The sequence below is a fragment of the Thrips palmi genome, unplaced genomic scaffold, assembly GCF_012932325.1.
Source record: "Thrips palmi isolate BJ-2018 unplaced genomic scaffold, TpBJ-2018v1 HiC_scaffold_16, whole genome shotgun sequence".
NCBI lineage: Eukaryota > Metazoa > Arthropoda > Insecta > Thysanoptera > Thripidae > Thrips > Thrips palmi.
Window position 1 is genome coordinate 5,349,365 of NW_023144625.1, and position 12,695 is coordinate 5,362,059.

At 47.6% G+C, this 12,695-nt stretch overlaps 1 protein-coding gene across 1 annotated transcript in view; it reads left to right on the forward strand.

Moving 5' to 3' along the window:
• The window catches only part of LOC117642922, a 46,742-nt gene that overhangs the window by 26,743 nt on the left and 7,304 nt on the right, over positions 1-12,695 (forward strand). The window contains exons 6-9 of the mRNA XM_034381560.1: positions 7,751-7,903; positions 9,006-9,147; positions 9,896-10,030; positions 11,923-12,078. Of these exons, the coding sequence (XP_034237451.1) occupies positions 7,751-7,903; positions 9,006-9,147; positions 9,896-10,030; positions 11,923-12,078 (586 nt within the window). The remainder of the gene's footprint in view (positions 1-7,750; positions 7,904-9,005; positions 9,148-9,895; positions 10,031-11,922; positions 12,079-12,695) is intronic.

Here is a 12,695-nt window from a genome sequence, read left to right on the forward strand (position 1 = left end):
TGGGTCCCCGAAAATCATATCTGACAAAATCGAAACCAGCAAACGATCGGCGACAGCAGGCAGCCGCCCGGCCAGCCCGGGCGAGAGACGAAACTTGTCATCTTTGACTGCGATTTTCTCAAAACGCGGAACAGAGCGGAACAAACGGCGAAAAGGGCCGTAAAGAAGAGATGCTGCTCTGTCACCTCCATGTGACAGATCGGTTCGCAAACTTTCGCAACTCAACTTATTGCCTCGCAAAAATCACAAATTCGTCGATTTTGCAACATCTTTGACGGCGTGTTTCTTCCACCCGGTTAAACCAATCATAAACCTTTGATATTGTCCAGATTTGTGGGGCCTTCAGCTTTCCAAAAACATATAACATGATACTGTTATGTGGAATAGGCCGACCCCCAGAAGGAAAATTGTTCACAATTGTAGGATGTGTTAAGAAATAGGTCGATATTTGCCATGTTTGGCGCCCTGCACAGCGTCACGCGTGTGATATATTTTCAAACGGACTCGTGTCACGGATAGAGCATGCTTTTCTTATGGATATGGCACAGTTAGTTTGACCTTCCTGTTCAATTTTCAAACTGCCCTTTATTATCGCTTTTTTCGCTTCTCAGCCCAGGCCTCGCACGCACTGCACAACAACAACAGTGTCGCCGGCTGGCCCGAAGGAGCGCGTTGCGTGTGTGGAGTACACAGACAAGAAATGTGGGAAGAAGCACGTGAAGCGGCAATCACTGCCCAAAGCTATGGCCCCCAGGAAGCTGACCGAAGAACAACGAGAGCGTAAACGTGAAAGGGCCCGGCAGCTATGAAGTGATAAACAAGAATATTAAAATAAACATTCTCATCAGAATGTCATCTGCTTCCACGTTAGCGTTAGCGTTAGCGTTTTTTACAATTACCGTTTCATGTCCCCACTTCTGTAATCTGATAATTCCACTGTCCTACTGCGGCACCCCACACCATTCGTCACTCACACATTTCTTTTGTACCGCCAAGCGGCCCTTGGCGGTAGAGGCGCGCGTCACCTGCCTGCCTCGCATAGCCCAGAGTCTACCTGCAGCCCTGCAGCGGCAGGCAGCAGTGCAGGCCGGCGGCCTGCGATGACCGTGTGGCTAGTATCAGGCAACGGGGCCGGCCTTGTGCACGGAGAGGCACAGGGTGTCCGTCTAGACGCGAAGCGCAGGCGGCGCGTTGAACGTCACGGATTGCTGCCCCGACCCCCAAAGCCCCCGCGGTTTTGGTTTTCGCATGACGCAACGGCGTGTGGCACCCCCCCCCCCCTTGCCCCTTCCCTGCAAGACGCGACACTGCGGAATATCGCGTACCCGTGTCCGGTCGCGCGTTCCGAGAATTGCACTGCTGCAGCTATGAACCGCGAGAGGGGGGGGGGGGCTCCAGTCGTTCGCCTGCCTGCACGCTAATTTCATTTCACAAATTTGTACGAGTCGTCTCAGATTTTTTGTGCACGCGAAGTTTTTGTACGAATTTGTACGCAATTTCGTACGAAAAGGGTTAAATATGTGCAATATTTCGTACATAAATTGTACGATTGGTTCATCTGCATAAAAAACTGTGATGTCTCGGACAAAATTGTACATAACATTTAGTGCGTGTGAGAGATGCCCTCGCTGTCCGCGAATCCGGCCTTCGCCCGAAGCGAGGCAAGAATGGAGGTGGAGGGGGGACAGACACCGCCAAGAATAGCTGAATGCCCCCCCCCCTTCCGCCCCCACCCCGTTTGGACTTGCCTGGTATTTGCAGTTTTCAACGCCAAATTGATGCACAGAGTGGTGAGGAGGCGGCGGCGGCGGTGAGCTCGTCTTGTAGTGGTAGTGGCACTACCACTGCCTCCGACTCCTATCTGGTGTTGAGAGCCTCAAATTCCAGGTGTGGCCTTCTCAGGATCAATGCACGGAATGGGCTATTTGCAGCATTGCAAACAGCAGCTGAGTGATGCGTCCCCTTGCTGTGAGGCGGAAAACGCCCGGCATTGGGCAGCTTGTTCGGCAGAGGTGCGTGGTGGGCTGCCTATCCCCCGGCTGCCAGGGGCTCCGCCGCGCACGGACTGGAGATTCTGGCCCACTAGCGGGCCTCCTTGCCCTTGCCCGCTGCGCCAGTGTGACTTGATGCGTTTACGCGGAGCAGTATTTTAAAGAGAGTTCGAAAAGAGGGGACGATATTGGCCATGTTGTTTCCCGGACATATGTGGCATGAGACTCACCTCACGAACGATTGGTGCAGAATTCCGTTTCCTGGAGACGGACGCCTTGCTACGCTAACCATGGAATACATCTTTTAAAGTCATTGGCTAGGTCTTTTTATTGTTTTAGCGGTATTTAGTTGCGGTGATGGCCGGGAATTTGGGCCGCCGGGAAAAATCCGGGAAAGCTCCGGGAATTTCACTTTTGTTCCGGGAAATTTTAAAAATCGGTCAGATAAATCATGCACTGTCAGAAAATTCCGAAAAAAAATGGAAAAATCATGGAGCTTTTCCGAAACTTTTGCATGGAGCTCTCCATAAATGCAAATTCTGGGCTTTCTCCGAAAATTTTCGGAATTTTGAACAAAAATGCATGCTTTACTATCACGAAAACACGAAAAAAAGGTTTGCAACCAGTTAAAAAATGGCGGAAAGGTAAACCCCTACTTGTTTACCTCAGTTTTCATAATATTATGGGAAAGCTACAGGATATAAGGCAAATGAGCTCGAAAAAGATTGTCCCTTCTTTGACCATTTCAGACTAAAGAATGCTTCAGCGTAGCCCTCTTTAACCATTCTGAGAAAAGACATGCATTTTACCCCCCCATCAGGACCCAAGTAATGCTCTCAAGAACATCTGTTTAAGCCCTGAGAAAATCTCTCCGAAAAAAAATGGAAAATGAATGGAGTCTCCATGTACGTGATTATAGGGTTTTTCTCCATAAAATTTCGGAGCTAATTTCTAACAGTGTGCGCGGGCCGAGGCGACCGGTAACGCATTGTGTGGCTGTGGCCGGTCAGCTGACTTCAGGGATGCTAGCGGCCCTCTTTTCTCACTTTCAAAACGAAATAGTGAATTTGCTCACTTTTTGACCTCAAAAGTCACTATTTTCACTTTTTTGGTAGTTTGGGTCATAAACTTTCGCAACATTTTCAAATTTGAGCAAGTTTTGGGGAGCTAAAATGCTTTGACTCGCTGCCAATTTAACACAGATCCAAGGTTGAAAGGCGCTTGGCTTTGGCTCGCTTCGCTCGCCAAAACTGCACCCAAGTGGGCCGCAGAAGGGCTGGAATGTACAAAAATTGAGTATCACAGGGGTGACGAGGCATCAGCTTGAAGCTCGCTTCGCTCGCCAAAACTGCCGCTACAGCTTTTTAAGTCTCTCCGAGTGTAGCCCGGACATACCAGCCGAGCTTGGCACCTCTACATTTTATAATTTTTTCGTTGGTACACAACGTCTATATTATGGCGATTTCTCAGACAAAAAGTCCCCAATCGTCACTTTTTTGGTGAATTTATGCTAAATTTTCTCACCTCTTTCGGCCTGCAAACTCTCACTTTTCAGTCACTTTAAACCCAAATATGTCTCGCTTTTTCATTGTTTGAAAGCGATAGTTGCGCTGGCGTCCCTGTGAGTTTTATGTTGCTAGCAGTTGTACGTTTGTGTGAGTTCTATGTAAATTTACATCAAGTTTATCAGTTTTTTTGGTGAATTTTCTTTTTGTTACACCCCAAAACAGTCAGTATTTGGTTGAAAATATCCGGGAATTAGGACGATAATAGGCCGGGAAATCCGGGAAAGATCCGGGAATTCGAAATTTTGGTAGCGCTCGACACCATGTGACCCCACCAATGGATTCCTCGTTTGGAAAGCAATTCAATGGTGGGGTCAATACCCTCCCACCTCCACCCAATGCTGCTCTCTGCCGGCGGCCATGCACAAAATAAGACCTGTGCACAGTTATTGAATCCCAAAGTTGACACCCTGCCGGTGCTCCAGCGCCAGTGCCCTGTCCGCGGCCCTGACGCCATGTACACGCATTCTGGAGCAGACAACAGGCAGACAAGCAGGCAAAAACCTTCGAATTTATCTGCTGTTTAACGACAAACGCATTTGTCGTTATTTCGTCGTTTATTTGATGTTTATTCACAGTGAGAATACTTACGACAAATCTACGACAACTTTACAGACTTTTGCTCCACACGGGTGGGCAGCATGTTTAGCAGAGACAGGCTTGGCGACACATGATCGGATGGGCCCGACACTAGCTCGCCTTAGCTGCACTGCAGCTGAGTGATGCCTCCGCTTGCAGATGAACGCCGGGCGCTGGGCAGCTTGTTTAGCAGAGGTGCTTGGTGGGCTGCCTATCCCCCGGCCGCCAGGGGCTCCGGGCACGAACTTGAGATGCTGGACCATGCGGTCTTCTTTGCCTTTGTCCCGCTGCGCTGGGGAGGAGGAGGGCTTCCTCATCGGCTTTCTGTCTGCATGCGATGCTGTATTTCAAGGCGAGTTTTAAGATGAGATTGACTAGTGTATGTCCTTTCTCTGCCAACGCGTCGCGGCGACCAAGACGCCGTGAGTGCGAGCCGCCTATCCCGGCCAGTCTTTGTGTGACTGCGCTGCGACTTAGGCGATTTTCGTGTCGCCTCGCTTCATTCGCCGCGCCTGCCCTAGGCTCCGACGAAGTGGCCCCGATCCGACCCCGACCCGGCCAAGACCCGGCCGACACCCGGTCGCCCTGCATGAATCCGGCAAGCCTTGGCTAAGACCCGGCAGAGTCCCGCCGAGTCCGGAAAGAGTGCAGGTGTCCCTACACCGTTAGTCCGAGCCCCAGCTGGGGCGGGTTCTGCCGGACTCACGGTAGGCCAGTCTTCGGGTAGTGCACTCTAAACAGCGTGGCCGGTCAGCCCGGTCAGGGCCGGGTCCGGGTCGGATCGGGGCCTATGGGCCAGGACTTCGTCGGAGTTTCGGGTGGAAGTAAGCTCTCGTAGCCCTCGCAGGCAAAACCCGGGCTGAACCCAGACGCTCCCTCATTTTCTCCGACATTAGCATCTAATTAGGATGCCGGTGTTTACAGTCTTTACAAAAACTCTTTCAAGCATTTACAAATGCTGACATTTAGCCTAATGGCTGGTTTGAAGGTATTGGAAACACTGCTCTACAAACTGAAGTGTGTACTCATGCAGTATGCATCTACAGATGCATACTTATAAGTACACACCTACAGATGCATACCTAGCTGAGTACACATCTACAGATGCATACCTGTTAAGTATGCAGGTGCATACTTGGCAAGTATGCATTAGTAGGTGCGTACTTGTCACTATATAAATGCCCAGTATCAAGTACACATCTACAGATGCATACTTGGCTGAGTACACATCTACAGATGTATACCTGTCAAGTATGCATCTGTAGATGTGTACTCAGCCAAGTATGCATCTGTAGATGTGTACTCAGCTAGGTATGCATCTGTAGGTGTGTACTTATAAGTATGCATCTGTAGATGCATACTGAGTACACACTTCAGTTTGTAGAGTGTGGGAAACCGTGGTTTCAGCTTCAGGTTCCTTCGGCACGACGTCTCGGAGCGAGCTCTCGAAGCCACCGCAGGAAAACCCGGGCTGAACCCTGAAGCTCCCACATTTTCTCCGACACTAAAGATGCCGGTGTTTACAGTCTTTAGAAAGACTCTTTTAAGCATTTACAAATGCTGATATTTAGCCTTATGGCTATTGAAGGTATTTGAAACACTGTTCGTGGGACACCGTGGTTCCTCCGACATAAGCATCTCAAGATACCGGTGTCTACACAGAATGAATTGGTCACCACCATCACCCTCGGGTGATGCAACTTCGTTGCCCAAATTTTGGTGACGAAAAATTCATCACCCGAAATTTGGTAACAGGCGTTTGGTCGCCCACATTTGGGTAACGCCGGGCGACGCCGTGAGGTTCCCGATGGCGTCCTTCCGGGGCCACCACGATGACCGAGGCCTCAACGCCACATTGGGTCATCGTGGTGGCCCCGGAAGAGCGTCATCGGGGACCTTACGGCGTCGCCGACGGCGTTATCCAAATTTGGGCGACGATTTTATGACTGCCCAAAATTTGGTCACCGCGGGCTCGTCACCCAAATTTGGGCAACGGTGCGTGCGTTCCCAATGAAAGGGTGATGGTGGTGACTCTTTCAGTGTAAGCGCGGAGGAACAACTCTCCACATTCATTGTACAAACTTTAAACACATTCCACATTCTGCGGGCCAAAACTGTGACGAAAACGCCCGTAAGTATGCAACAAATGTGGCAAACACCCCAGATATTTTGTGTTTTGATCTGAGTGCATCCAAAACGCTGTCTGCGAGAAACCTAGGTTTCAGCAACGGCCAGCTCGACGCGCTCGCGCGCTGCACCACTCCCGTGCGAGTGCGGCGGCACGATGACTGCCCGCCTGCTTGCCGCTGTTGTGTCGGCACGCACCGGACCTCACTGAGTGAGGTGCGACAACGCACCAGAGGTCCCCAGCTCGGCACTACTGCCAGTGCCGCCCGATCGGGTAGGGATGCTTACGACCGTCTGCCAGTGTTGCCACAGCGTCTGGTTGGAGCGGCAAGCGAACAGCAACATTGTGAAGTGACCATCCTGGGCGCACTGTCGAACTTAGGCGAAAGGGTTCACTCCGTTTAGCGTCATCGATAAGCTAATGGCCCCTGCCCAAACAGCTGAGAGTCTGCAGTGGCCTAGCAGCAATGATCATGATGATGGTAGGAAAGGCATATCGGAGATGTGGTACGACATGCATTTCCTTTTTGTTCGGCTGCCAAAGGGCCGTGGCGGAGGCCTTCTAGGCCAATTAAAACAAACATAGGAAGAGCTTGTTTTTGTGTCGTTGCCATGGGGGCGCCATAGGATCGGCGAATCAACGTGGCATGGCGATAGCTAGGTGGGAAGGTTGGCTGGCGTAGTTGGCCGGCGGCGTTATGGGCAGCAACGTAAGCAAGTAGTCCGACGGCACCCGAGTTTTTGTGTCGCTGATGCCATGGGGCGCCATAGGATCGGTTTCGAATCTTTTAGACGTCAGGCAGGTGGGACGGCGCTAGCACGTGGCGTTGGGTCGTGGCCAGAGACGTGGGAGACCGATTAACTGGCGCGACATGGCAATTCGTAGCCACCAGTACGTCGCGAGGCACACACGCAGGCACGTGGCGCTGAACAATCGGCCAACTGGCAATCGCAGCAAGTATGGTGTTTCCTGAATGCAGACCTTTTAGCGTCAGGGCTACGTTTGGTGACGAGCCTACGCAACGGACGTCGTTGCCCCAGGACGCATGACAGAGTTACGTGGAAGGAAGACTAGACTTGGGGCAACGTGGCGGCGACATCGGCACATTCGGGTTGCAATGCATTAGTGCAGGCAACGTCGCAGCACCGTGGGGCTGGAAACGGGAAGTCGGGAATATGACAGCAATATCGCGGCGTTGTTTCCTAATGAACCTTGATGCGGGTCCGTTCTCTCCCATCAGATTTGACGTGATCTGGCCAACCTACGGATGCGGACTGGTTGCCCCAAGGACGGCAGACAACGTAAACGGGCCCGAAACGTAGGCAACGTACGGCACCTTGGGGACAACGTTGGGGCAACAATGTGTTCCCGTCGGGGAATGCGAACTGATGTCGTAGCGGCCCGGTTTTGTTTCGTTTTGGGTATCATCCCTGGTCTAGCTACCTTCCATCTTACTTATGATTTTAATCTCGTGGTTATTTTCACAGCCTTGTTGGGGCCTGTTCGTGGGCTCCTCCTTGATGGAGCCCAGCTGTATCCCCAACACGGCGCAGCTGCCCCTGGACGACCGCCTCAACTCCCGGGAGTACGTCACGGTGACATCAAGGGACGTGGCAGCGGGGGAGCACCTCACGGAGTTGGTGAGTTTCCCAGGAGGTTGATGCTAAACAGGCCTCCGTCACTGCAGATGCATTGTGTGTGCATCTCGCACCCTTCTGGTTCATGTCACAACGCAAACTTGGAGAGGGTTTGGAGGCAATCTTACTTTCTTTTCAGTGAAAGTTTGTTGTTAGAAATACCAAGAAATACCAAGTATTGCACATTGAAGATTAAAAGTTGATTGTGAAGGCTGATGCCTTTTCTAAACCCACACTTGTGTTTCTTATGAGATAAGTTTCATACAATTAGCAGTGATGAAAAAAGACAATGTGATACCTTCAGACATCGCATCGGTATCCTGTAAATTTCCTTTTTAACGCTTTTTAAGTGCACTTCGGAGACAAGTCTTGTGGAACTAAAGTCAGCGTGGAGTGTTTGTTACTCTGTTGTATTTTTAGTCCTTCTTTATTCTCATATCGCCGTTCGGTCATGTTCATAGAACGAGTATTGTGCTCTCTGCGAGGGGTGAATCACTCAGCGTCCTAGTGTACACATGAGTACATGAGTACGGGTGAGTACACCTTGTTTTACTCATAAATTTCACATTTGGTAACATTATAAGGCTTTATTTAGAGTTTTGAACGGCCCTCAACGCCAAATGGGTCGCAAAACTAGTGATTTTCGCCCTTTTGAACTTGTGAGTACACTGAGAACGGGCAAATTTGTACACATGAGTACACTAGTGATTCACCCCTCGGCTCTCTGCTTTCTTCTGCTTGACATCATCATCAAAAGTACATGTCCCACACACTGCTCTTTGTATTCTTAAAGCTCTCATCACCGTCACTCGACAAACCTCGCGTTTCTTTTTCAAGGGCGTTGGTGAAATCTTGAGAAAAATCAATTTGAAAATCACTTTCTGACACAGCATCAGGCTTATTTTTTCCAGAACTTTCAAGTCCCCTTTTCAGAACTATTTGTTCCGATGGTATAAACGATTTAATGAAAGTTAATAATGAGAAATTCATCTTGGCTCAAAAGCTTATGCACAAAATAAGTATATAGTGGATTAGTGTGAGCGAAGTCTCCTCGCTTTTGACGTAATTTGCAGTGATACACCTCGATGCACCCTCTCTGTTTCAGCGCGCCAGATGGTGGGACGACTCCCGTCGCCGCCGTACTCACGTGAGCCTCAAGCGGGGCGTGGTGTGCTGGTGCGCTCGCTGCAGGGACCCCACCGAGCTGGGCATGTATGTGGGCTCGCCCTGCTGCCCTTCGTGTGCTGGTAAGTGTAGTTTGTGCGCACACTGCAAGAAAAAGTGTGAATAGTACAACAAAAGTACAACAAAAACTGCACAACAAAAGTACAACGGGGATTGTATAAAGTATAACGAGAATGTTACAAACCACAATGAGGCCTGGACTGCCCAGCACTCGTCATGCCGGTTCCATTGTGCTTTGTACAACAATTGTTGTACTTTGAAAGTACAATAAATTCCTGATAAAAAATTTGCCAGTAATTTGTGGACTTTTGTTGTGGTATTTTCTTGCAGTGCAGTATTTTCTTTTCTGCACAGTACAAATTTCATCGCTTTTTTCTGTGATGATCATTGCGAATAAGTGTGCTGAGCTGCTGTATCGCAGAATTTTGCAATTGTCATCGCAAAAATTTGTAACGATTTGCAAATTTTGTGTTGTCGTCATTGTATTTTGTTATGCGAAAATTTTGCTTTTCATTGCAGAAATGTGCGGTGATGACAGCAGAACTTTTTAATGGAAAAATTATTGCATCTTAAGAGCAAAAATTATTGCATCTTAAGAGCAATGATCCCACACGATTTTGTGTTGAACACGGTAATAACGGTTCCTGGTTTTCCCAGGAGCCTCCAATCGCCTATACCTTCACCATTGGCATCCTGGGAAAACCAGGTTCCGTTTTTACCGTGAAAGCATTGCAACTGTGGATAGCAGTGCGTCGCCCGCTCAATCCCAGATTTTCGAACCACCCCTCAGGAGTTGTTGTTGTTTTGCAGAGAACGGCAAGCTTTCTTACGTGATCGCTGTGACCTGGGACTTCCAGGAGTGGAAGTGTGAGGCGTGCGGCAAGACAATGTCGGAGATCCAAGTGGACGCACTCACCAAGGCGGCCAGGCAGGAGTTGGAACAATGTGAGTCAAAAAACCTACAGCAGAAAGTGCACTCTAAATGTCATACAGTGAAGATTCTCCATATTATGGTGAAAATGTTCCATATTATGGTGGTGCGGCTGACTTCCTAACATACCATTGAGAATTCACTGTACCGTTCAGAGATTTTCACGATTTTCGTTGGCATTATCGAGAAAATCTCCACCATGTTGGTGCAGCCTTTCACCGCATCAGGTAACAGTGTGCGACAACCTCATACATAATACTGACGCGTAACTGTAGGTTCGAGTCAAGCATTGAGTTACGCTTAAAATGCGGCATAAACACTCTACAAAAAATGTCCTGTCAACGCCGTTAATTTAATACCAATATTTGCTGTTATGCAATTCACGGCGTTTGCTGTGAACTAGTTCACGGCGTTCACTGTGATCTCGGTAACAGTGTTCACTGTGATCTGGCCACAGTAAACGCCGTGAATTGGAGCCTGATTTGCAGTACTTCGGTGCTCAGCGGCGTCAAACTCACAGTGTTCACTGGGGACCAGATCACAGTGAACACCGCGAACAAGATCACAGTGAATCCCGTGAGCAGATCACAGTAAACGCTGTGAATCGACCTACAGTGAAAACTGGTAATAAATTAACGGCATTTACAGGACATTTTTGGTAGAGTGAATTTGAAATTCCTCATCTATTTAAGTTTAGGGAAATCTGGGCGGATGAGCTTTGTCACGCACTTTGTTGTCTTACGCTTGAAAACAGAGGGAACTCGTAGTTTCTGTTGTCTGAACAAAAGAGTCTTTTCTACTGGTTAGAAAGTAAGATGTGTTTTCAGACACCGTATTTTGACCCACAGCACTGTCAATTGGGCATAGGGATCTTATTATTCGTATAATCACCTGAATGGAGAATGGAATGGTGATGTCCATTGTAATGTCAGGGAGACCGTGAGGAGACTAAAAGAGCATGAAAAAAATGACAAGTTTCACTCCCCCCTTTTTTTGTAAGGTACACTTCATTTTTCCAACAAATTTTCAACGCGGTACCCATTTAGTAAGATTTTCAATAGATTCGCCTTTAAGGGGAGGTTCTGGTGAAAATGCTATTTTCTCCTAAATAGGTCCCACTGTGAAAATTTGTTAAAAATTTGATGTCTTATCAAGTATTTATTAAAATTTTTCATTGGGGAGGCACATTCTATGCCCTGAACCCAATGGCAGAGCCATTTTCTCCCATTTAGGCTATAACTTTAAAAATCTTCTTGCGCATACTATTTTGTCGTAAAAGGTTGGCTTAGACACTTTTCACTTCTTCGATTCATTTTTTAAAAATGCCGGCATGCACACCTCAAAATGTCAATTGCATTTTTATTCGCAAGCTTTCTAACAAAGCATTTCACTATAATTGATCAAAAATGTACAAAATAGACAAATTTTAGGGACTTTTCAGCTTAAAAAGTTAATAATTAATAATATAATGGAAGTTTTGAGCTATGCATGCCAGAATCTTTTGAAAATGAATCGAAGAAGTGAAAAATGTCAAGGTCAACCTTTTACGACAAAATAGTATGCGCATGGAGATTTTTTAAGATACAGCCAAAATAGGCTCATAAAGACTCTTCGACTGGGTTTACAGCCTGGCATGTGCCTTCAAAAGTCAAATTTTAGTCTCCTCAATGAAAAATTTTATCTTCCGAACAAATTATGACTGTGGGATCCATTTGGAAAATGGCAAGATTTTCACCAGAACCTCCCCTTAAGTGCGAGAATATATTCCAGCACCTGCGTTATTCCTGTAGCCAGACTCCAAGAACCAAGTCAGAAACTTGTTATTTTTTGGGATGTGGGGATTTACCTTTCTAAGGTTTGATTAAGTTTAGACTCTCTTTTAACGCGAATTTCCATGCGCCTGCAGGTTTCAGTGAACGGAATTGGACCGAATTTCTCTCGAAGTATGTGTTCCCGAGGGGCCCGCTCCATGACACCCACTCGCTGGTGTTTCAAGCCCTGGAGGCGTTGAGGACTTGCGTCGTCACCCCCGCCCAATTGGATTCTGCAGTGACTTCGCAAGGTACGTTTTCATTTGTTTAGTATTCGTCTGATCTTGCTGTCTCAATTCAGCTTATCCGCGACAGGCCGAAACACTAAAAACATTCTTAACGAATGATACAATCTGCTTGTACTCTCAAACAAGTGTGGCACACACACTAAAGGGGGGAGACTCGTCTTTAACACCAAAATTTTAACAAATTTCAGGCTTAAATAAAAAATCTTTCCAATAAATTTGAAGGTTAGTGGGGTTTTCCAATAAAAAGCTGGTTCTTTAGTGTTGATTTCAAAATCAAAAAGTTTGACTCTAGGTCCTATGACCTTGAATCTGTGATCTTTCTACTAAACCACTAAAATACGCCAAAAATTCACTGCGCGCATGATTTTTAGAGAATGCGGCATCATATCATAAATGTCTTTGTTCCTCCCTCAAGAAGACTCCTGGCACTCTAGATTGAACTAGAATGATAAAAATACCTGGTTCCTAAGTGCCTCAAATTTACATTATTCCTAACTGAACAAAGAAAAGAAATTTAGACATTTCAATAATTTTTTTCGGACACTTCTACTGGTCCGATTGAAGATATCCTAGTTCAGATGACGGCCTTATAGAGACAAAACATAGGAAAAATTATTGAG